Source organism: Ambystoma mexicanum, chromosome 8, assembly GCF_040938575.1.
Source record: "Ambystoma mexicanum isolate Mex_15411 chromosome 8, UKY_AmexF1_1, whole genome shotgun sequence".
Lineage (NCBI taxonomy): Eukaryota > Metazoa > Chordata > Amphibia > Caudata > Ambystomatidae > Ambystoma > Ambystoma mexicanum.
The window spans coordinates 808,800,640-808,822,409 of record NC_090929.1 but is presented as its reverse complement, the minus strand read 5'-3'; the positions used below and the strand labels follow the sequence as shown (position 1 = coordinate 808,822,409).

The following is a 21,770-nucleotide window of genomic DNA, read 5'->3' as shown; positions in this document are numbered from 1 at the left end:
GCTAGGGGAGGGAAACCCCCACTTTCTCCTGAGATTTAGATATTGTGAACTGTGTAAAGTGTCAACCCAACTGAGGGAATTCTGAAACTGACGTTTGCACCCAGCTGAGGGGAACGCTGTGCGAACTGTGACTTTGTGAAGCCTGTACTCGCCATAGGTTAACAGAGTGCCCAGCAAGACGAAATCGCCCTTCAGAAGTCTCTGTTGACAAGTGCTTTTGGAGGCTGAAGCTGAAAGAAGGATCGCAGCCCGGTTGAGGGGGATCCTAGGGTGAAAAGTAATCACCCAATGAGAAGGTTAGCAGAAGGAACTTTTGTTTTGTTGTTTTGGCATATCGGGTTCGCTGAAGCAAGAGACTGCATGAGAAGAGACTTGGGCACAGAAGGCCCTGATGTAGAGAAAAGGAACTGTAAGCTTGTACCAGAGAAGCCCAGGAGTCTGCTGTGCTCCATAGTCCCACCTTGTCCCGTGCTAAAAATTTGGGGAAAGGAGACCCCGGCCATAACATCCTGGCTTAGCATTTTGTGAACACTTCTTTCTTTTCTCATGAACATTATCCCACACTATTTTGTAACATAGCGGAAAGGATTGGCAATACATTTCCTAGTAGAGGCCCTTTTTATTGGACTAGACTCCATTTGGACAGTATTATTACTATTTGATGGTCGTAGCTTGCCCCCTTCTTAGATTTAGGTTCAGGTTAGGCGTTTATCGCACCCATTTTTACAGTTCAACAAACACCATTGCACTGTGATCACTTGCGTCTGTCTTGCTTTGATACCATGCCTTCCTGACAATAGCCATGACCAAACAACCCACAGTTCATTGTAAACATTGTGGAGGTGAAGCCACTGCAGACCCACTAAAACACAAATTTAACAGCTGTGCATTTATTTTTGCTGCTTTGCCATGGTTATAGGTCAAAGGATCGACTGCAAAGGGTCGAATGACAAAAGGTTTGAGTCAATAGTCTCGAAAACAAAAGGTTCGAATTATATATATTTTTTTAAATATATATATATATATATTTTTTTTTATAATATAAAACATTTTTATAATAAGGAGGAGGGTAATGAAGTCCTGCTCATGGCATCAGTCTTGAAAGGATTCTATTCAGCCAGCCAAATATCCGTCTCCACTATCTGTTCTAACTGATAATTAATATGCATAGATATATTTGCTGGACTGGTTGACAAGATTTTGAGCAACTCTATATGTGCAGCAATGAGAAGACAGTTTGCCTTAAAACTCCCTCTCAAGCCGAATGAATGTCAAATTGTGTGCAACAACTCCCCCTAAACAGAATGAACATGGAACCAAATATGAAATCCTGTAAAGGTATGCCAAGTCAAATGGCAGAGGACCGAGAGTACTTACCAGTCAATTCCCTTGTTGTAGTTCGGGCCGTTGAAGAACTGTATTTCCTCAAAAGTGACCGGACTGGGGAAATTGCTTGTAACAGCAGGATGCATAGTGAGGAAAGTATGTAAGGCTGTTGTACCTGAAAGGGAACATTTTCAATCAGATTTGATGACAGCAATACATATGTGGCATGTTCATTTAGCCCTGTATTCTTGAACTGTCAAATGTGGTTTAATCAGAAAACTGGTAAAAGCAGATTTCTAATATTTATAAGCAGAACATTAACTTAATTGGACAACGGATTACTCAAGCAACATTAAAAACCCAATGGAACAGACAATATTTCAGCTAATCACAATGCTGAATATACAAATATCATCCACATGCAAGATACAGGAAGAAAGAAGTTACTTATCTTACCTGGTAACGTTCTTTCGATGGGATGTTCCTCTGACGTATTGCACATCTTTGACAGTAATTACCACAGCTGTGCTGCTTCAGAAAACTTTTTCGGCGTAGGCGTCCTGCGTCGATAGCGTCAATACGCTCCCTCGAGGACCTCCGTCGACGGTCGACGCCCCCGGATGTTATATCTAGGACGCACGTTGCCCGTAGCCTCAGTTGTAGTTTTTTCCCCCAGAACGTGTGGCACCAATCACCTGCCAGTATGACTGCAGAAAGCCTTGCGGAAACGTAAGCTGCAATCGCATAAGAAATTCTGTAGAGGGGCAGGCTGGGCGGGTACGATGTGGATTACATCGGAGGAACATCCCATCGAAAGAACGTTACCAGGTAAGATCAGTAACTTGTTCTTCGAGGGGATTGCGTCCTCTGACGTATTCCACATCTTTTACAGACTCCCAAAGCAGTACCAACATATGGAGGTGGGAAAATAATTAATAATTTCATCAATCTAGAATGCCCAATCAAATTGCTGAGTATAGGACTGCCTTACCAAAGGCCAAATCTTGCCCATGGATAGAGTCCAGGGAATAGTGTCTCACAAAGGTAAGGTCGAAGCCCATGTGGCTGCTTCGCATTTACTGCGAATCGGGACGCCCCTCTGTAGAGACGTAGAGGCAGCCACACCCCTAGTAGAGTGAGCCCGTAAGCCTACTGGAGGGTCCTTACCCGCCAACCGGTAACATTCAGAGATCGTCAAGATGATCCATCTGGACAAGTTCTGCTTGGAAACAGCTTGACCCAAACGCCTTCCAGCGTAACCAACAAAGAGCTGATCGTCCACTCTGACCCGGGACATCCGTGAGAGATAGAAACTCAAAGCTCTCCTAGGACCCAACCTATGGAGCCTTTCCTCTTCCTTATCAGGATGCGGAAGAGGATAGAAGGCCAGAAGATTCACCTTCTGGCTTAAATGAAATTCCGACACAACCTTTGGAAGAAAAGAAGGACGAACCCTAAGGACAACCCTGTCCTTATGGAACACAGTGAAAGGTGGCTTGGTGGAAAGTGCCTGCAACTCACTTACTCTGCGAGCGGAAGTAACCGCAACTAAAAATACAGTCTTAAAGAACAACAGTCTCAGCGGGCAAGAATCTAAGTGCTCAAACGGAGCTCCAATTAGGAACTTTAAAACCAAATTCAAATCCCATCCCGGCACCTGGAAAGGAGACGGTTGAAACACATTAGTTAGCCCTTTTAGAAACTGAGAAATCAAAGGGAAATTAAAATAAGAACATTCCTCAGACGAGCGCTTAAATATGGACAGCGCCGCCAGGTATCCCTTAATGGTACCTACTTGCAGGCCCTTGTGGGCTAACGAAAGCAAAAAAGACAGAACCAAATGAATGGAACATTGGAAAGGATCCACATTCTGTACCCTGCACCAGTCGCAGAACTTTCTCCAACGGCAACGGTACAGAGATTTTGTTGCGGGCCTTCTGGCCGAAAGCAACACCTCCATCACGTCCTCGGGGAGGTCCCAATCCTTATACCTCAGCCTTTCAGATACCAAGTATGAAGGCTGAGAGACTTGACCTCTGGATGAAGACCTCGACCCCCCTCCTGTGAGAGCAGATCGTCTCGGTAGGGAAGACAGCGTGGAGGGCAGATGGACATTTCTAGAAGGTCCGGGTACCACACTCTCCTGGCCCATGCCGGAGCAATGAGGATCATCCGGGAACCGAACCTCCCTAACCTACGCAACACCTGCGGAATGACGGGGACTGGAGGGAACGCGTACAGCAGTGGGAAGGACCACTCCACTACGAACACGTCCCCTAAGGCTCCTCTTTGAGGAAATTCCTGCGAGCAGAATCTTCCGCACTTCCGGTTGACACTGGTGGCGAAGAGATCCACTTGTGGGGTTCCCCACAGGGCGAAGATCTCCAAAAGAACTTCCTGAGCCAGCTCCCACTCGTGAGAGACCGTGCTCTGCCTGCTCAGAGCGTCCGCCGCTGCGTTTTTCTGTCTCCGGCCAGATGAACTGCCAAGATCGAAATTTCCTGCTGGATGGCCCAGAACCAGAACTGCATCGCCTCCCTGCACAGTGGGAGTGACCCTACCCCCCCCTTTTGTTGAGGTAGTGCATGGCCACTGTATTGTCCATCATAATCAGGACATTCTTCCCCCGCACAGATGGCCAAAAAGCTTTCAGGGCTAGCCGACGGAGACCAACGTCCGCTGGCTGTCAGCTCGTTGGCATGAACTCCCCAACCCGTGAGGGATGTGTCCGTCACAATCGTCACCTCTGGCCACGGTTGCCAAAACGGAGCCCCTTTCAACAGATTCCGTTTGACGGTCCACCACAGAAGGTCCTGGGCGACCGAGGGCGGAATCTGAACGGGATCCGACATCCTGCCGGAGAACTGACCACTGCATCTTGAGTGCCCACGGCAGAGATCTCATGCGCAGCCTGGCCTCTGGCACCAGTAAAATGCAGGATGCCATGAGGACGAGCAATCTCAAGAACTCGAACGCCGGAAGACTCTGGGCACGTTGAAACTTGTCCACCATCTGCAGAATGTGAAGAGCCCTGACCTGGGGAGGCGAACACTGCCCCAGGAATGTGTTGAGCACTGCTATGATTGTACTGGAGCCGCTGGGTAGGTGTCAAATGAGACTTCTTCAAGTTGAGGTAGAAGCCCAGCTTGTGAAGGGAGTGGCAGGTGACTGACAGATGATCCAGGGCTTGCTCAGGAGACCGCGCCCTGATCAACCAATCGTCCAGGTAGGGGTAGACGTGAATCCCCCCTTTCCTGAGATACGCTGCCACAACCACCATTAGCTTGGTGAAGACCCTCAGGGCGGAGGTCAATCCGAACGGCAGGACCCGAAACTGAAAATGCGAGTCGCCAACCGCGAACCTCGGGTACTTCCTGTGCTTGGGATGAATCGGCACATGAAAGTAAGCATCCTTGAGGTCGAGAGACACCAACCAATCCTGAAGTTGAAGGGCTTGGAGGACTTGAGAAAGAGTAACCATCTTGAACTTCCTGAGGAGCTTGTTCAAACCATGCAAGTCCATGATGGGTCTCAATCCCCAGTCTTTTTTTGGGTTAAAAAAATATGGGGAACACCATCCCTTGTTCCTCTACGCTACAGGCACCAGATCTATGGCGCCTTTCTCCAGCAGGGATAGGATTTCCTGCGCAATGAGCGGATCCGGACGCTTCAAAGAGAGCTTCCCCGGTGGACTGTCGTGAGGCCTCTGCTGGAAAGGAAGACAGTAGCGTGGGCTATGATCTCCAGAACCCACACATCTCAAGTAATGGCACGCCATTCTACAAGATGCTGCGCCAGCCTTCCCCCAACCGGCGAACCATGGGCCATGGCCTCATGACTGAGCGGAAGCGGCTGCGGCAGTGCCTGAGGGCAAGGAGGCAACTGCCCGAGCAGCTTTGGCACCTCGAGTACCTTGTTTTCCACCTCTGGTACTCCTACGTTGGCCCCTTTGACTGGCAGCTCCTCTCGATCTACCAAAGGAAGAGTAGTATCGAAAAGGAACCTCCCCTCCATTGCTGTCCCCTAGGACGAAAAGGCGGAGGTTGACGCACTGCAGCGCTTAAGGACTTCGCTGCAGCTTTGTAGATCTGCAACCTCTCAAGGCTCTCGTCATCCTTGCTGCCAAAAAGATGGACACCATCAAAGGGCATGTTGAGAAGCCGGGACTGTACATCAGGAGCAAACCCCGACTTCCGCAACCACGCAAAACTGCGCATCATGGTGCTCGCCGCCATGTTCTGGCTGACACAGTCTGCCACATCCAGACCCGACTGAACCGATTCACACATGGCATTTTTGCCATCTTGAACGAGGGCTAGAAAACCATCCTGTTCCTCTCCTTCGGGAATATGTTCAGCCGCCAAAGATACACAATTCCACAGTGTGTGAGTAAATCTTGCCAAGGCACAAACAGAGTCGGCTGCCTTTAAAGCCATACCCCCAAATGAAAATACTTTCTTCGCCCAACCATCAAAGCGCTTGTCGTCCCCATCAGGAGGGATGGTAGGGTACGCAGCCTGCTTCGCTGGGGCCGTAGCTGCCTGCACCATCAAACTCTCCGGAGTGGGGTGCGTAGACAAGTAGCAGGGGTCACCACTGGCTGGACGGTATTTTTTTCGGAAGCGACTTCTACACTGCCAGGAGACTCACCGGAGCAGTCCAAGCCGCCGCCACCACCACCACCCTTCTTTGTAATGCCATATGAAATGACAACACCGGGTCAGTGGGTGGACCTTGGTCCAATATATCTGTTAGGTCATCCTGCAGAAAACCCACAGGTGGAGCAGACCACAGGTGGAGCAGACCACCTGTGACTCAGTCACCCTCGACATGAGACGCCTGTACGAGGACTCGGCATGTGTACCAGGCTCAGGCCTGCCAAACTCAACCTCCGGAGAGGTGTCCAGACCACTGGCGTCATGTAAGGACCGACGTAGGTCTTCCATCTGGCTGTGACCAGACAACAGGTCATCAGGAACCTCAGGAGGTACAACCCCCTCCTCATCCGACCCTTCTTCCACCTCTGAAATATAGTCCAAAGGCTGGAATAAATCAAGCCTGGGGGGGTGACCAGAGAAGGGCTCAAAGACAGGCCTCACTGACTTACTGAGGGCCTTCCTCAGAGTTTCCACAGCCCTCCGGGGCACCTCTGGTAAATCCTCCTCAAAAGGCGTCGAGGGCGCTGGTGAAATTGGCGTCGACCGAGGCGCCGACAACGGCTTCGAGGCCGGAGCCCCGAGCGTGTCCTTCGCCGGCTTCAGCGCCGATGGCGTTGACAACTTCCTCGGAGCCGGAGAGAGTCCCTCAACTGACATGGCGCCGACAGCGTCGATACCTTCTTAAATGGACTCACAGGCTCAGACTGTCTCGATGGCGTCGAGGACCGGGACCTGGACCTGGCACGGCTATGGCGATCAACCTTGTCCGATCCTGGACCTCGATGGCTCCAGATGCTCGCGGTGACCGCGTGAGCCGGAAGGCGTGCTAGCGGTGGCTCTAGCTCATTCCTTGCCGGCTTCTCTCGAAGGCGCGGATGGAACGGTGCCCTGCGATTCAAAAATCGCAACTTTCTCCTTGCGGAATGCATCCCATTCCGCCGGCGATGAATGCTTGGTGGGACAAGCTACCCGCCATCTGGCAGAGTGCTCTGACAAGGACAGGGAAGGCGACCGGTGACGGTGCGTCTGCGAATGCCTAGAAGAGGCAGAGGAATGGCGGGAACCACTTAGACCGAGACCACCCCCTGGATTTACGCTCACGCGGAGAGTCACCCTTTGAGTCGTCGGTCGAAAGTCCAGCAGATTTAAACTAACAGGGTTTAGACACCCTACCTACCGTTAACAAGTTCTTCCGCTCCCGCAAGGCCTTCGAAGTCAGGGACTGGCAGTCGTCGGTGGCGTGGCTTTCGCTGAGGCACCAGAGGCAGACGTCGTGCGGGTCTGTGATGGACATTTTAAAAATGCAGTCCCGACACTTTTTGAAGCCTGACTTCGGGGTAGAAGAAGATAAAGACATGATCTTAAACTTTCACAATGAAGTAGAAGAATCGAGCGTGCTGAGATTCCGAAGCGAACACGTTCGCGGAAAAAAAACAGAACTGAGGCTACGGGCGTCGTGCGTCCAAGATATAACATCCGGTGACGTCGACGGAGGTCCTTGAGGGAGCATATCGACGTCATCGACACAGGACGCCTACGCCGAAAAAGTTTTCCGAAGCAGCACAGCTGTGGTAATTACTGTCAAAGATGTGGAATACGTCGGAGGACACAATCCCTTCGAAGTAAACATTTCAAAATCATACAGTACAGCAAAAAAAGCTAATCAACTGTAAAGTCTACTCACCATAGTGAATAATGTACTCCTAAATCCATGGACCCCTTTTCTCCATACTTGGGTTGCAGTTGAAACGGCTGACTATACTGGAGCTTCATGCAAAGCAATAAATGTACATTTGAATGCAAAGCTGGGATGCATGGGCAGAGGTAACCAACCCCTACATTGACGCGAGTCTCAGGCTTCACCCACCAATCAGATTCCAGCCACCAAAGTACTAACCGACATCCAGCCAATATTAGCAGGGATGGTTGGTTGTGTGGGGGGCAAAGGGGACTATGGACTAAGATTACCTAAATCACTATGGTTTCCAGCATACACTTATGGAATCTACCAAACAATAATAAACATTATAGTTTTTTTATAAAGCACTTGTGCTGGATTCCTTCAGCTTATAAGTGCTGCAGTAATAGCTGTGAATATTGCCCAATGTGATAGTGATTGTACTCAATGATTGACTTCTGAAGCATGCGAAAATGTCTTCAACGTCAGAGAATGCTTTAGCTGTGACTATGTGCATCAATGTCTTTTGGGGAAGGGTCCTGCTGAATGGAACAGTGTTAGGTTAGTTTTCATAAAGTCCCAATTGGAGTTAAGAGCTTAGTAAGCTATCCCAGTGGTTTGTAGAGCCCCCCACCCTACTCTTAGTGTCAGTATGTACTACTCAGAGACCTTGGTAAAGCGGCATAGTAGTCAGGCCTATCTTAAGTGGAAGATGTGCGCTGTAGGTAAGTGCACTGAACCCAGTTAGAAATGCACCTCAAAGAAACACTTACACATACATTTATTGTAAAATATAGATGCATTATATTTACACAAGTCACTGATGAATACTTAGCACAATATACCACCACACACAGGTATACTTTTCAATACTTTCAAAAGGCCACTTCTTAGTTGGTAGTTGCTGAAAGCATACAATTGTTACAAGTGTTTGACAGGTATACCATACTATCGGTAATAATGGGCACCCACAAAGCAATACAGTAATTGCATTTAGTCAGCATACACATATAAAACCGTCATTTTTGGGAAGGGAAACTGTTGGTTAGTGTAATCCTAGCAGAGCTTCCGGTACTAGAGGCAGTTTCCCTGCACAGCAAGTCTTTTAAAGACCTAAACGCAACCCTAGCTAAAAGGCAGTCCGGAGAGGCTTAAAGTCTTGAAAAGCAGCAGAAAAATGTTCCTGTGGATACTTTCCAGTCTCTAGGAAGGAAGATACAAGAAGGCTTAACCAACGTTGGAGACCCTATTAAAGGACTAGCTAAAGGGACACAAGCAGTGGCTTGAGTCGGAGGTAAGAGGGGGTTGCACTGGACACCTCTATTTGCACTCCAACGCTCTGCAGCGACTTTCTGGAATAAGGTAAGTAATACCTTTTTCCCCAAAGTACCTCAGGTTTGATGAAAACGTTTGTGGTGGATATTCTGCGATATTGCAGCTCTGGACCAGACCTCAGGATTCCTTGGTCTAATGGCAGAAGGCAGGACAATGGACAGGATCTCAGCAGCAGTCTCGAGGGAGGACCTCTGGCACGGTTTTAATCAACTTCTCTGGACATTCTGTGGTTTTGGCGCCTTTTCTGCAGCACTAACAAAGGACGCGATTCGCACGGTCAATCTTCTTCGGTTCCTGCACTCCCACACTCCGATGAGGGGGTTTGGACAAGTTGAATTTTGTCTCTAGAGTGTCCTTGAGGGCTCAGCAAAGACCTGGATGGATTCATTCTTTTCCAGGACGATGCACTTGAAATGGGCAGCAGGTCTCCTGGTATTGGGGTTCGGCAGTACTAGTTCTTCCCACCAGTCAAAGTGAAGGAGTTATACTCTTCAGAGTTCCTCTGTCGCACAGCAAATGCAGTCAGGACAGCAGTGGTCGCTTCACACTGTTGCAAAGGGTCTGCAGGCGTCTCTGGTTGTCTTCTTCGGTTACTTCAGCTTGCAGTGGTCGACTTGCTTTTCACTCCAGGAGCCTCACTGTTTATAAAGTTCCAGCAATCAATCCTCTGCAATCTTCCTCAGCAGTTTACAGAAAGGGGCATGTGGCTGTCCAATTAGGACAGCCAGACCACCAATGGGAGTTGGTCCCATTCAGGCACTCTGGCAGACAAAGGACAGGGGGTTGCCAGACTCTCTGGAGCGTAGGCGGGGACACCGAAGGGTTCCCGCCAAATGCAAAACACACACACAAGCCTCCCCCTCCCAGAATGGTGGAGAAGGGCTGACAAAGAACAACCACGCTAGTAATGGCAAAAAAAGAAGGGACTATACAGTTTTGGTAGAGATACCTTAAGATCTGTAGTTACTCTAGGATAAAGAAAATAATCTCAAAGGAGGACCCTAAAGGTCCCCAGCAACACTGCCCATCAGTAGCTGTGTGCTGCAATAGTAAAATACAGATGCCTTTAAATGTTATGGAGGAAAATAAGACTTCATAGGATAGGTACAGTACAAAGAATAGAGTTCCAAAAGAAAGAGCCCAAAAGAATGAAGTGGAAAAAGGATCCACTCATTCAGGATTTCAGTGGTCTTGTTGTCCCGCAGGGTGTTTGTGGGCCGGTGTCGGCTATGGGGCATATTGGGAGGGGGGGTGTCGGCACTGTGCACCTCTCATCTATTGTTTTGACCCGCCTACAACGTGGGATCAGCGAGGATCAGTAATGAAGCTAATGGAGGTAACAAGCGGGTGTTGGAGGCTTTGCAATACTGAGGATATTGAAACTGATGATGCTACCACGTTGCTGCATGTTTGTCTGCATTTTGAGGTACTTTGAAGCAGTGAGGCTTTGGGGCTGCCTAATTCCTCTCTCCTCTGAAATCGAATAGCTTACTTCCACTGTCTCAATGTCCCAGCTCTTCCAAAGTTTGTTCGAGTTTGCTGAATAATCACTGACAGAATCATCATGTCAGTTTTGTGTGTCCAGGGATTTGCAGAGGCATCCGCACCTGCCCTTGTCATTGGACCTGGCCTTGGAATGGGATTTGGACTATGACTGAGTCCAAAACAGAAATTTCTGTCCTTAAAGAGGAACAAGCAGAGGTCAAATTTAATCACTCTGGCTTTCCCAGGTGCTATCGCCTTAGAGGCTCCAGCATAGCAGATCATGTTACCTATTTTGGCATCACCCACATGCTTATTAGTGATCTCCAACTGTTTTTGGGTGCACCTAGTGGCTCTATTTGTCCAACCCATGGGGAGAGGGAAATTACTGTTACCTCCGACATTTTCGCGGCCCTCAAAACGCCTGACACCTTTATTGGTGTAGCCTGCATCGATCACTCTATGGCCCAAGAGTGGCCCGCCCGTGGGCGAACAAGGGCCTGATAACTCCCTTAGGCAGCGACTTCTGTGTTGCTGGGGGCTCAGGGCTCAGTACTGGTCCCCTACCCACACTGTCATCCTTGGCCATTGAAACGCCCCTGCCCCTCATGCGGTCTGCTGCCCCACTCATTTCCACCAGTGAGGATACCCCCTCAGCCAGCATCTGCTCGGTCTTGTCATGTGCTGGAGCAGGGTTGGCATGGGCTTCGGAAGATACAGGGCTGGCTGCTCCTTTTAGCCAACCTTTATCCCAATCACTGGGGGGATGTCGTCTCAGAAAAGCTTGAGGGGTGTGTGTGGTTCATGAGATCCTGCCCCATTAAGCTTGACTCAAGTGGCTCTAGTGGCTGAGGAGGCTTCCTTGCCTGTGGAGACCAATAGTGTCTTAGAACCCCTGGAACCAACAGACTTTGTCGCTGGGGTTGTTGGTAGGATTCGGAGTAAGAACTTGAGGGATATGAGCCTGGTTTCAGGAAGGCATGGTATCAAAGTAAAACAGACACGTGATCACAGTTCAAGGGTGATTATTAAACTGTAAAATGGGTGAGATAAACGCCTAATCTAAACCTAAATCTGAGATGGGAGCAAGTTACGACCACCAAAAAAAATAATACCATCTAAGTGGAGTCTAGTCAAATAAAAAGGGCCTATACTAAAAACATAATGCCAATCCTTACCGCTATGCTACAAAATAGTGTGGGATAATGTTCACAAGAAAAGAAAGAAGTGTTCATAAAATGATAAGTCAGGATGTTATGGTCGGGGTCTCCCTTCCCCACGTTTTTAGCACCTGACATGGCAGGACTCTTGAGCACAGCACACTCCTGGGCTTCTCCGGCACAAGGTTACAGTTCCTTTTCTCAATATCATGACCTTCTGTGTCCAAGTCTCTTTCATGAAAAGTCTCTTGCTTCAGAGGGCCTTATATATCAAACAACAAAACAAAGGTTCTGTCCATCTCCACGTCGGGCGATTCACCCTTCGATCACCCTCAGCTGGGCTCCGACCTTCTCTCATCTTTAGCCTCCCTCAGTTGGGCTCAGATCAACCACTCACTGTGAAAATCCCTGAGTTAGGTTCACACTGGTCATCCCAATGTTCATGGGTGTATTACTGCTTACCCTAATTCGCAGGCATCCCTCAGCCAGGTTCACATTTGCCTCTGCAACCTGCCAAAGACTTTCGACTGTACGAGGGGTTTTGCTTGGCCTTCGTATGACCACTTTGACACCTTACACCAGCCTCCCCCTAAGGCCTCTTGCTACTTGTAGTTTCTACAACAACCGAAGACTTTCGGCTGCACAGGATTCAACATAACCCATTGTAGGACCACTTCGATTTCTCAGTTGAACACATTCTCCTTGTTCAGGAGCTGGGCATCTGTCAGAGTCCTTCGATTGAGCGCCCACATGGTGCTGGACCACTCTGATACCTATTTTGCTTACAAAAGACCTTTGTGCTTTAGTCTTCTTTCTTTATACAATGTTGCTCTTCACAACCTTGAGCCCAACACAGTCCGATCTATTATCAGCTTTTTCCGACTCACCAGCTGTGTCGAACTCTGTTGGCGTTGCCTGCCTCTAGAGTCAAGGCCGGTACCACGATGGCAACCGCTTCTTCCCACCCTGGCTATAAGTGCGGGGGGGGGGTCCCATGTACCGCCGACATCCTTGGCACCATTCTCCAGCTGCAATTCCCGGTCTTACGTTTCCCTTCTCGGAGGCTCTGTGGGTCTGGGATGAAAAGGGCAAGGACAATTCGCTCCTCGTCGTCCTTTCAGGTCTCACCACCTTTCTCTTCCGTTTGAACTGTCGTCCAGGAAAAGCTGCTTTCTCATGCATTTGGCCTTGCTCAGAGTGTGCTTTCGTGCTCCACCTTTTATCCCTATGGGGATAGGGAAGGGAAGTCAGGTTAGTGTAATTATCATCAATTGCCTGACTATGCCGGACCCTTGTGTTGGGACATGTCAGGTATACGGCTCTGGCGTTAGTCTGTTGTCTTTCATGGTAATAGGTCTGTGAGAAAGGGTTTCTAGCTATCCTACGGTGTAGGATAGGGAAAAGGTGTCATAAGGAAGGAGGTACTGCATCTCATCCTTCGGTGTCCCACTTCCACTCCCTGAAGACCCCTCATCCAGGTGAACCTCCCGCACTGGTCCACCCCCAGGAACTGGATCCAATAGCGATGGCCGTGTCCTGTCCACCTGGATGACAGCTCCCCGGGGACTAGCCAGGGAGACACCTTCAGGTTTCGCACACTATGCGTGGCTTGCACTCTGCCCTACAGGGTTTTACTGTGGGAATCTTGTATAAAGGCTATTCCAGATACCAGAGGCATTGCTGAGGGGTAGCTGGGGGGCTATAGGCCCGGGTCTTTTGGTTGTAACCCTGGATAGAAGCGCAGGGGCTACAACCAAAAGGCTAGCTAGAACCGATTACTGACAGTCAAGACATTAGCATAGCCCCAGATATTTTACAAACCTAGCAACACCCCTGCAGGATAACCTAGCTATTACATTCTCATACAAGTCTGTGTGGGAGCTTTGCACCAGGGTTCAGTCTCTGGGTTCACTGTTTGTTTCCCTATGACTTTGAGGAATGGATTTGCAACACCCCTGAGGACATAATACCATACACCTTAGCAGGGTCCTGAGCCTGCAGGATCCCAGCCCTTCCACCCTTCGGGAGTTACATCCTGTAGCAGTCAGATCAATCCAGTCCCTAGAGCAACTCGCCCCCTTACATGCTAGGATGCAGTGTTTATTGAAATCTACACAATCTGTAATGTGACAATGGCACTGGGAGAGGTGTCACATTGTTGTATCAGCTGTTTCACTGAAAAGGGCATTCCAGCAGGCTTGATGCAAGGTGTAAAAAGAAGCAGCATTAGTAAACCAACATTGACAGCAGATACTTCAGAACTCTAAGATATATTTAATTTAGTCTACAGTTTGAAACCTTGAAAAAAGGTTTTTTATTTGCTGGAAAAAAATGAGGAACAGGTTTGTGCAAGCAAAATTCCCCTTTTGAATACAATTAGAAAAACTGAGTAAAGCTTCTTTGATAATTGAAAATTCACTAATATGCACACTACTTGTGATTTGTAGGCTAGTAACTTTTAAACCAACTTAGTTTATTCTGTTAAATCCTCCCCCGCAGAGTGAAGAATTGTGAAATGCCACTATTTTGATAAATTGGGGAGAGGTGAATTCCAAAAACTGCTTGCCCATGAAGAGATTTAATTTCTGTCTGTACACAAATATTATTTCTCATCCAGAAAATGAATGTATTAATAAATGTATATCATGCAAAAAACATTTATAGATTACCCTTGAAAAATATTGCACAATTAACATAATAAACACAATTTAGTAAGGGGGTGTACTGGATAGTGAGGTGCAGTGCCTAAATAATGATTAACTAATTGAACAAGCGTATTCACGAGGGCTGGGGGAGGGAGAGGAAGTACATTATTTAAAAACGTCATCTTTCAAAACTCTCTATATCCTTATTTTTATCTTCCCCTCAAAGGGAATCCTAGACCATGACTTTGTACACATTAATCCAAAGAAGCAATTCATAGGGAAGGTGACTGACCCTATCCATACCTCTCCGCGTTCATCATAATTGTCAGTGACTGAATGGCACAGCGTTAAGTTCTTCAGCCATGGACTTTGACCAAAGATGATTGGCCATGTTCCTTACGAATAACAAATCTTCAATGTCCACTGATAGTACATTTGATGTCTTCACATCGTCCAAGGAAGATGAGTGACATTTAGAAAATGCTCAATTAGGTGCAGATAAGTGTGTGTTCTCCAATCATGAAGTCTTGTCCACATAATTATTGCCTTTAGTTCAGAGGCATAGCCAGAATTGTCTAATAAGTGGGGCCTGAAGCTAACGTAGTTGGGCCCACCTCGTGACAACATCTGTAAATGCCCACACAGTGCAGTTGAGTGGGTATTTACAGATTTTGGGTGGCCTTTGCCCGCTCAGGCCCTACCCTGCCTACGCCTCTGCATTAGTTACTGTTGGTAAAGTTAGTAAAGGCTATAATGTATTAAAGGTTCTGTCAAAGAATATACAGCAGCTCTAATTAATACACTTGAGCAAACAGTTTGTGTTATTTTCTGAAATGCGTGACAGGATAGTGCTGGGAATTTCATATTCACAAAAGCGGCATTTAAAAAAAGAAGTTGAAGAGGAATTTGGGCGGTATTTGCATGTGGATAAACATTCAAGATTTGTTCCTTAGCCCTGCGAAAATCATTTCTCCAGACTTTCAGATAGATGGATCGAGTAGTAAAGGATTCAGGTTTTTAGAACTCCCTGTCAATTGTACCCTCTGTGTACCTTGAGCAAACTATTTCCACATCATCAGAAAAGCATCATATTGGAAAACAAGGTATCTTCTGGAATGGAGGAAACTGCAACTTTGAGTAAGGGAATGGGCCATCTGCAGGGATATAGGACTGAAATAATATGTAAAAATCGCTCTTCCAAATGCTAAAACGTTAGATTAACGGTGTGACAGTAATGGTTAAAATATACTTTTTTTATGAGAAGGGGTTATCGATCAATTGATGGAAGAGCTGTATCAGAAGACTAAGCAAATCAACATTTACAAATTTACATTTTAGATCAACCATTGATTCCATGTAAAAAAAAGGAGGCAAGACCTATTCTTCTCACGCAGGAACAGTAAGGATCAAACACTAAAAGGAGTACATTTCCCAGAAAACTAGAGAGAAAAGATAGTTAAGCAGTCTAGTCCACACAAGCCTTTTCAGTTTTCCCTGTCCCCACCCCCCATACACGTACACCCCCTGTCTTCAAGTAGGTGTGGTGCTGCCACGACAGCAACCATGCTGAAGTGCTGTAAACAACAAGTGTGGCAGCTAAGTTGATGATCACATTGAGCGCTCAGTATGAGTGTTTGCATCATTCTCTGTGGTGGACTGCGGTGCTATAACCAGGTGGCGACCATGCGTGTTGCCATGAACTAGAACCAATTAATGGGTATCCCCTTCAACACAAGCATCTGAGGAGCAATAATAATAAACCAGAAAATGTGATGCTGCACGGAACCAAAACTTTTTCAATCGAATTCAATATGGGCTCAGATACCGTTAAATACTCAACAATAATTCATTTAGAAATATATTCTTAATTCTTTACTATAAAACATAGTACTCTAAAACATTTTTGGGAAAATGTCATTGTAAACCATCCATTGTTCATAAAAGGTTTTATCAACAGTGTGCAAATTTGCGGCATTGCTATATTGTACAAAAAGTGCAAAGCATACATGTGCAAATCCGTAAGTGTAAAAATTGCAAGTTCTTAACTCGTCTATGCCACCAGTCTCAAATAATCTCGATGGTAGGCATCTATAGCATTATGCCAATATATATATAAATTGTTGTCCATTAAAAATTGTAACTAAAACGTATTCAAATATTTGTCACAACTAAGACGGACATCAGCTTCTTTTTTAACTAGATGTTGTACCATCCAAACTAAGAGAAAGGGAAACGTACTAATTAAGGGTGGAGGAGCTTTTCTACTAATATTTGTGCTCCTTCAAATTACCTTTAGTTGACGAATGTTCGAATATGTCTTAGTTGCAATTTTTAACGGACAACAGTTTATATATTGGCATAATGCTTTAGATGCCCACGGTCAAGATTATTTCAGACCGGTGGCATAGACGAAGAATTTGCATTTTTTTTTAATTAAGAGATTGACGTCCCAAACCATTCAACATTACAGTACGAGTGCTCAAACTATAGAGGAAGGAAACAACTCACAATAAATCGGTAATCAGAGGGAGGAAGCAGGCAAGCTACATCGGAGGGGGGGGGGGGGAGAGCTGGGCAGCACATAAACTAATTCTATAACTATTGCCATGTGGACGGGCTCTTAGTCCATTGCTTGTATTGCAGGCCAAACAGGTTCCGGCTCAGCACACTGGGCTAACAGGTACGTCACAAATGGTCCGATGCAGTTCTGGGGTCTGTTTCACTTTCCACATAAGGAGCCATATTCCTTGTCCATGTAACTTTACCAAACCAAGTCCTCAAGCCAAGAGCGCACCACTGGGGTGGATGGGCTGGTCCATCTAAGCAGGATGCATCTCCGTGCAACTATCATGCACGTGGTTATGAACTTCAGTGTTTCGGAGATCCTGGGAGCCAGCCAAACATGCACCATAACAGTTCACAAGGGACTTCTCGGTCAAGTACAGCTGAAATTGCTTCCACTACCCCTTCCCAGAATACCAGCAGTCTGGGGCACAACATATGGATTAAGTCCGCGGATTCAGCGTAACATCTCGGACATCTGTCCAACTTGGCATAGTTAAAGAGATGAAGGCGGGCCGAGGCTAGATATACCCTGTGTAAGGTTTTCATTGGAATCATTTATAGCCACTGTGTGTACGCTCACAGAGCACCGCCCACTGCTCATCCGTGAAGGCAGATCCAGCGTCCCTCTCCCACCTCTGCCTATACTTTAGGGCCTACCGGGGGGAATCACGCTGGACAAGTCCATAAACTGTGGAAACCACCCGCCTTGCCGAGGGGGACTTGAGAAGATATTGCAGCAGTGGTAGTGTAGGAGTGTTAGGGAGAATTCTCAGAAATGTGCCAATTCCCTCTAGTTTAGAGACCCCCAGCAACTTTGCTGGATTTTGAGGACTTGATTTTTTAAACCTGGAGAGAGCGAGACCATTTTTCCCACGCTTTGAAGCATTTTTCTGTGATTTTTACTCTGTTTCTCTTTTGGTTGTGGAGTCTGACAAACTCCATAGGCATCATCTTTTAAATTGTGTCACACAGCACCTTTAGTGCAATGACACAGGGAAGTCTCTCAGATTTCCCCATGGTTTAAATACCTTCTCTGGGACAAACTACTGTTTTCCAGATCAGTAAAGTGAAATTGACTTTACTTGCATGTGTAACTTTCTAGACCCAGCACACACTATCTTACCATAGAGTGCTCGAGGGGTTACTTAGTATCCCCTTTGTCTAGCTTCTCATGTAACATTTTTTATATTACCCTTTCCTCACTTAATGGCTGGTGGCAGTGGTTTTCGTTTTTACTACCATGGTGTGCATTTAACTCGGTCTGCGTTCGCAGCTGCAGTAAAGCACCCAAGGGTGCAATTTTTGTCAAAATGGCCCTGGTCGTCTTTTTTTCACCATTTCTTTGTGCGAAAGGTCCTTCTTGAGATTTACTCTGCAAGCCAAACCAGGTTTGGTCCCTTTGGCCGTTTTGTCTTTGGCGGGATTCACGAGTGAAGCCCGCCTCTGGCTCCAGGGTGTCTGTCGTAGGCAGGAAGTGAGGAAGGTGCCCGAGACTCCCTGTGCTTAGTCTCCTAGGAGACCCAAATGCATTCTGTGATGATTGGCTGGCTGACTGTCCGGCAAGGACAGCCACCCTGCTGGGTGACTGACAGCTAGGTTGGAATGAAAGGGTAGAGAAATGTATAAAAGGCGAGACTTTTCGCTTGGAAGGCAGAGTCGACCACTGGACGAAGGAACCGAAGAAGAACTTGAAGAGGACGCCTGCTGCAACTCCTCGACAATTGGTTTGCCCGGGGAAGCCCTGCTGCAGTGCTGAAACGCGATGTTCGCATCGACAGAGAAGCTCCTGCAAGGACAAATTCTCTCCTTGAGTTGGTGGGACCAATCAACTCCAAAGTAAGCAACCTGGAAATCCTTCTCAGAGCTGGTTGAATTTCCACAGAGGTGCTGCTGGAAACCGTAGAGCCAGGGAGAGGAACACCAGTTTGTGTGCGTTGCTTTTAAGTTGACCAAGAGCTCCAGGAAGATCCTCCGGACTCCCAGGAAGCAGAACTGACCGAGCCTGAGCCCCCTCAGCATAGTGCGGGACCTCAGAAGCAAGCAAAGTCCAACTTGACAGCCAGGAACCACAGTGTTGCTATTTGGGGTAGACACAAGGAGCTGAAACACTGCACACTGAAAGTGAAGTTTGCCGGTTTCGAGTTTTAACCGTCCCAGTGCAGTGCAGGAGTCCCCGGACGTCCTCCCTCTTCTCCCCACGACTGAGGCCCAGTAACAGTGGGATCTGCAGAGCTGCACAGGAACAGGAGTCATCAGCTGCATCTTTTCTTCATTTTAAAGGTACTATCCAAAGTCTAAGAGAATTTATCTCTTGCTGTAGAGTTGCTTGCATCTTCTACTACTCACAAGTCTAACAGCTTGTGGCCCTACATTGGTTCATCTTTTTCTTCAAAGACTTCTGAAACATTGTGCAAAGACTTTTCTACTTACCTTCAAGAAAGTGCTTCAGTCCATATAGACTCTTGCCTATTGACATTGACTGAGCCTGTTTTAACTGAATGACTCTTATTGGGGGATCTGAAAGTATTTGCCAGCTTAAGAAACATTTGTGGTATCTTGTTTTCTCTAATAGTCTTTCCCTTTTTACTTGCTCTTAACTATTTCTGAATGGCAACAGTAATATATTAATGTCAACAGCACCCTAGCAATTGAAGTCACCTGTGGTGTAGGTCTCCGCTGTATGCCATCCAAAATGGGTATGCACTGATTCTGAACACAGTGCTCCCTTCTGTAGAAGGCTTATATTAACTGACTGGTAAATGAAGTAATAATTGTTTTATCAAGAAACCCTGTGTTTAAGTGTTTGCTTGAATACTTGTCACTGTAAACCTCTGTGTAACTCCCCTATAGCTCACATTGACCCCTCTTGAGATAAGCCTGGCTACTCGTCCACACTACCAACCTGTGTAGTACAGACTTAAGGTTGGGTTACTATTGCCAGGAGGTCAGGGTTGTTGTAGTGCACCCTAAGGGTACTGCATACAATCTTGCCTAACACTGGTGACAGGCAGTGAGGATATATTGTAGAGTTTTTACACTAAGATTTGCTTTGCTTTTGTTCAACTAAACCTTCACAAGGATAAGCTCCACTAGAACAGCAATTGTATAAACATGCCAAATATGGATAACTTGAGTCAGGAAGACCTGGTCATTTTGCCAGTAGAACAACAAAGAAACGTGTAAGGCCAGGAGTCTCCCTGTTAAAGGAAAGAAAAATGAACTTATAGCAAGATTGTTGAATCATCAAAGTCTGGGTAGTAGGCCTGTTACACCTACTAACCTAGGAAATGTGGATAATATTGAGGATGATAATTCAGAGACTAACTCTAATGTCTTAGAAGAGTCAGAAGAGGAAGAGGAGTCTCATGAGGAGAGCCCTTCTAGTCCTCAACCAGCCCTTCCACCTCAACATTTAGCCACTGGGACTCTACCAGGTCCAGTACTGAGTCCAGAGTTTGTATCTCTTGAGAGAATGAGACTTGAGTTAGAGTTCAAAAGATTACAAATCCAAGCTTAAGCCAAACATCAAGTTAAGGGAATTGGAAATGCAGCATGCTCTTGAGATGAAGAAATTGTCTGTTGAAAATGTTTTCTATCCCAGAGTCTTCTAGGTCTTCCAGTCCAAAGAGACCTTGCATGCCTAAAGAAGCAGTGAATATGTATGATGCAAAACTTGATATTTTGGATTGGTTGGGTGCTTTTGAGTATAACTATGGAATTCAGGGTTAGGAACAAGTTACTTAACAGTAACTGTTGTTCTCCAGCATGGGTCTGGCATGGATTCACATGCTCATGAATATTCCCCGTCGTCAGGCTGGGAATCTTCGGTAAAGAAAAGAACAAGTTACTCTTTTACCTGGTAACGTCCTTTCGATGGGATGGTCTGACGACTTATTCCATATCTATGACAGTAATCACCACAGCTGTGCTGCTTCGGAAAATCTTTTGGCGTCTGTGTCCTGCATCGATGACGTCTATACGCTGTCCTCAAGGGCCTCCGTCGAGCTGACGTCACCAGATGTTATAAGTAGGACGCACAACGCCCGTAGCCTCAGTTGTAGTTTTTTCCCAGAACGTGTGGCACCAATCTTCTGCCAGTATGACCACAGAAAGCCTTGCGGAAACGTGAGCTGCAATCGCATAAGAAATTCTGTAGCAGGGTAGGAAGGGAGGGAGCGATATGGAATACATCGTCGGACCATCCTATCGAAAGAAAGTTACCAGGTAAGAGAGTAACTTGTTCTTCGAGGCGATTGGGTCCTCCGACGCATTCCAGATCTATGACAGACTCCCAAAGCAGTACCAATGTAAGGAGGTGGGAAAAGAATCTAGAACATACAAATTTAGAATGCCCAATCAAATTGCAGAGTAAAGGACCGCCTTGCCAAAGGCCAGATCCTGCCCATGGATAGAATCGAGGGAGTAGTGACGTACAAAAGTATGGACCGAAGCCCAGGTGGCTGCATCACAGATGTTACGAATAGGAACACCCCAATGCAGGGCAGTAGAGGCAGCCATACCCCTAGTGGAATGGGCCTGTAAACCTACCGGAGGGTCCTTACCCACCAAGCGGTAACATTCAGAAATGTCCAAGATAATCCATCGAGACAAAGTCTGCTTAGTAACAGCTTGTCCCAAACGCCTTCCAGAGTAACCAAGAAAGAGCTGATCGTCCACTCTGACCCGGGACATGCGTGAAATCTAGAAGCTTAAAGCTCTCCTAGGATCAAGCCTATGGAGCCTCTCCTCTTGCTTACCAGGATGTGGAGGATAAAATGCCAGAAGAACAACCTTCTGGCTTAAATGAAATTCCGACATCACCTTTGGAAGAAAGGAAGGACGAACTCTAAGGACAACCCTGTCCTTATGAAACACAGTGAAGGTTGGCTTAACTGAAAGTGCCTGTAACTCATTCACTCTG

At 46.9% G+C, this 21,770-nt stretch overlaps 1 protein-coding gene across 1 annotated transcript in view; it reads right to left on the bottom strand.

Annotated features, from left to right (window-relative positions):
• NDST2 (N-deacetylase and N-sulfotransferase 2) overlaps window positions 1-21,770 on the bottom strand; it is a 2,001,368-nt gene that overhangs the window by 838,218 nt on the left and 1,141,380 nt on the right. Inside the window, exon 9 of the mRNA XM_069610676.1 lies at window positions 1,378-1,501. Within this exon, the coding sequence (XP_069466777.1) occupies window positions 1,378-1,501 (124 nt within the window). The remainder of the gene's footprint in view (window positions 1-1,377; window positions 1,502-21,770) is intronic.